Source organism: Caenorhabditis briggsae (assembly GCF_000004555.2).
Source record: "Caenorhabditis briggsae AF16 supercontig from assembly CB4, cb25.NA_320, whole genome shotgun sequence".
NCBI classification, from domain to species: domain Eukaryota; kingdom Metazoa; phylum Nematoda; class Chromadorea; order Rhabditida; family Rhabditidae; genus Caenorhabditis; species Caenorhabditis briggsae.
This window is the reverse complement of record NW_025543227.1, coordinates 1-3,855: the sequence shown is the minus strand read 5'-3', so window position 1 is coordinate 3,855 and position 3,855 is coordinate 1. Positions and strand designations below refer to the sequence as shown.

Here is a 3,855-nt window from a genome sequence, read left to right as displayed (position 1 = left end):
TTCGGTTTTGAAAGGCAAGACTTCTTAAGGAGTACCTTTTTCTATATTTTATTGCCTTTTAGTCTACATTGTTTTTCCTCAGCGATGTTGAAAACTCGCCCTACCGCAATTCTAGTTGATGCGCTAGAGCGTGACTGCCGACTTTCGAATAAAATTGTTGTCTTTATTTAAAAAATCATATTTTCAGATAAATTTCAAGAACTGAAAAATGGCTGAAAAAGAAGGAGAAGAAGACTATTGGAGCAAGCTTCCTTGGGAACTAAAAGAAGAGATTGTTGGATATTTGCCTTTTTTCTACAAGTAAGGTTTTTATTTAATTTGAGGACATAAGTTGGACAAGCTGCTCAATTATTGGGCATTTTTAGACTGTATAGGACAGGCTTTAATTTTACCCATTCCAGTAAAAATAGTCGTGTTTGAAGTTCCAGAGATTATGGTAGTTTTTTTTGCATAAGATTGACGTTTCTCAGATTTACCAAACAAAAATAGAGCTTCAATTTTGTAGATGACAATTTTTTTGTAACTTTTTCGGATTTTGAAATGTGCGCCCTCAAAAGTATTTCTCTTTTCTCGTCTTTTTCCCTGGTACTGTAGAGGCTTCCGTCTTTAAAGGCGCCCATCTCAAAAACCAAAAAGCTACAAATAAGCTCTTAACTACAAAATTGAAGATCTAGTTTTAAAGAGTAGATTTAAAAATGTTCATGCCTAATTTCCTTGAAAATGGTTCCTAATACGAAAAGTACAGTAACACAAAAATTTCGGAATCTAATCATGATTAGGCTCATTTTGAAGCTCTAACTAACTAGAAAAATAATGCTTCCAAGACATTGTTAACGAAAATGAGTCGAATTAAAAAACGAAAGATATTAATACGTATTTTTTCAGATTAAAATTTCGCCAAGTCTGCTGAGAGATTCTAAGATTCTAAGATTCTAAGATTCTAAGATTCTAAGATTCTAAGATTCTAAGATTCTAAGATTCTAAGATTCTAAGATTCTAAGATTCTAAGATTCTAAGATTCTAAGATCCCGAGATTCTAGAGCAGACACCCAAAATAACTTCATTCCAAACTTTTATTTTATTTAAATAAAAAAATTTATCTAGAATTATGAGTAATCATAGTACTTGAATTCGTGGTAACAGGTTTTGGAAACGCACATAATTTCTTCTGAGTTCTCTTGCTTGCACGTGTGTTATCACAGCAATTGTTGAATCTCTGGAAATAGAAAGTAGTGTCTGTTTGTTGAACCTTGGAATCCTAGAATCTTACAACTCGGGAATCTGATAACTTTAGAACCTGGGATCTATCTGTATGTCTGTTTGTCCAATGTCCAATTGCTCACCTTCAACGAACACTTCTTTTTCCCATCACAACCGGGTATGACACCCGTCAAATCCATCAACTTATGATCTAATTGAGTCTCCTCTTCAGGTTTATAGAGAAATTTCACATAAGGTATTCCATTTTTCTTCCACAATTCCACTAGAATCAGTGTGTTGTAATTTGGCTCTTCCTGAGGTCCATGCGCCAAAATATGCTCGTGGACACCAAATGCCGAGAGGATTCCGCTCATGACCCAATCTTGCTTGAATTTTAAAATGTCAGATTTTTCTAATTTTTAAAAAATTTTTGAGTTTCGAACTTTGAAACTTTCAATTTTTGGTATAAAAATTGTTTTTCCAATTATTCAGGAGTTTAAAATTGTCTAATGAAACTCAAAACCAAGTAATCCGAAATTGATGGAAACCCACCGAAACCGTCAATTTTCAGCTAAATTATTTCGATTCCTGTGAAAGATATCAAAAATTGGTCAACTGATAAATCATATATCATAATATCACCAATATTTTATCAGTTAACAGATTTTTGATATCCCTCATAGGAATCGAGATAATTGAGCTCAAAGGAACGTTTAGGGTGGGCTTCTACATAATATACACAATATAAGAAGTTCCGAAAACTCAGAATTTTTTAATTTTTCAAAATATTCAACTAACCGTCGAGTAGACCCTAAACTTCCTTTTGTGGATTTTCCTCTGATACCGTTCCCACGCTGTTCTGAAAATCAAAAGTCATTTTTTCCTTTTTTAAAAATAATATTGCTCACTCCATATCTCTCAAAATCTTATCAACCAACACTCCAAATTTGACTTGGATATATTCCCGACTATAGAGTCCGTTCAAATAATTTCTAACTTTCATAAATTCTTTGGATATTTCCGCATAGTTATCACGAACTTCCTGAGAAACTGGAACACCATTTCGTACCTAAAAATATGGGATAATTGAATTTACTGGAAAATATAGATATACCATATTGATATACATATCGCTATCAGTAACGTTGAATTTGTTAAAAATTGATGGCCATGGTCCAAGACATTTCAGAGCGGTTGTATATTTATCCTAGAAAATGGTTTTGGAAAGGTGATTTCAAAAGTGAACCTACTTCTTTGTTGTCTTTTCTCAACAGATCTGGACATGTTTTATTCCTATAATCAGTCTTAACTTTGCACGGGATCGGGAAATTTAGTAAAAAATTGTCCCTATCATTTTCTGTTTGGATTGCAACAGAAGTGTATTTTTGCTTTGGATTACGAAACATGGCTGCTCCAACTGTCGAAGCAGTGCTCAGAACACGATCCATCCTCTTGAAAACCATTTCATCTGAAATTAGAGTTTCTGAGAATTTGGGAATTTTTTGGATTCTAGATAGAATGCATAGAATGAATCTCAGAATCTCGGAATCTCAGTATCTCAGAATCTCAAAATCTCAAAATCTCAAAATCACAGAATCTCAGAATTTCAGAATCTCAGAATCTCAGAATCTCAGAATCTCAGAATCTCAGAATCTCAGAATCTCAGAATCTCAGAATCTCAGAATCTCAGAATCTCAGAATCTCAGAATCTCAGAATCATAGAATCTCAGAATCTCAGAATCTCAGAATCTCAGAATCTCATAATCTCAGAATCTCAGAATCTCAGAATGTCAGAATCTCAGAATCTCAGAATCTCAGAATCTCAGAATCTAAGAATCTCAGAATCTCAGAATCTCAGGATCTCATAATCTCAGAATCTCAGAATCTCAGAATCTCAGAATCTCAGAATCTCAGAATCATAGAATCTCAGAATCTCAGAATCTCAGAATCTCAGAATCTCATAATCTCAGAATCTCAGAATCTCAGAATCTCAGAATCTCATAATCTCAGAATCTCAGAATCTCAGAATCTCAGAATCTCAAAATCTCAGAATCTCAGAATCTCAGAATCTCAGAATCTCAGAATCTCAGAATCTCAGAATCTCAGAATCTCAGAATCTCAGAATCTCAGAATCTCAGAATCTCATAATCTCAGAATCTCAGAATCTCAGAATGTCGGAATCTCAGAATCTCAGAATCTCAGAATCTCAGAATCTAAGAATCTCAGAATCTCAGAATCTCAGGATCTCATAATCTCAGAATCTCAGAATCTCAGAATCTCAGAATCTCAGAATCTCAGAATCATAGAATCTCAGAATCTCAGAATCTCAGAATCTCAGAATCTCATAATCTCAGAATCTCAGAATCTCGGAATCTCAGAATCTCATAATCTCAGAATCTCAGAATCTCAGAATCTCAGAATCTCAGAATCTCAGAATCTCAGAATCTCAGAATCTCAGAATCTCAGAATCTCAGAATCTCAGAATCTCAGAATCTCAGAATCTCAGAATCTCAGAATCTCAGAATCTCAGAATCTCAGAATCTCAGAATCTCAGGATCTCATAATCTCAGAATCTCAGAATCTCAGAATCTCAGAATCTCAGAATCTCAGAATCTCAGAATCTCAGAATCTCAGAATCTCATAATCTCGGAATCT

At 34.2% G+C, this 3,855-nt stretch overlaps 2 protein-coding genes across 2 annotated transcripts; one reads left to right on the top strand and one right to left on the bottom strand.

The window, feature by feature from the left end:
• Nucleotides 1-208: 208 nt before the first annotated feature.
• On the top strand, nt 209-489 carry CBG24995 (the record flags this gene model as incomplete). The annotated part of the gene is made up of 2 exons (XM_002648600.1): nt 209-300; nt 429-489. The coding sequence occupies 2 exons, from the start codon at nt 209-211 to the stop codon at nt 487-489; spliced, it is 153 nt and encodes a 50-aa protein (XP_002648646.1).
• Nucleotides 490-1,096: 607 nt separating this feature from the next.
• Nucleotides 1,097-2,663, bottom strand: CBG24994 (the record flags this gene model as incomplete). Its single annotated transcript, XM_002648599.1, has 6 exons — nt 1,097-1,216; nt 1,344-1,586; nt 1,999-2,059; nt 2,109-2,269; nt 2,315-2,407; nt 2,451-2,663. The coding sequence occupies 6 exons, from the start codon at nt 2,661-2,663 to the stop codon at nt 1,097-1,099; spliced, it is 891 nt and encodes a 296-aa protein (XP_002648645.1).
• Nucleotides 2,664-3,855: the final 1,192 nt, after the last annotated feature.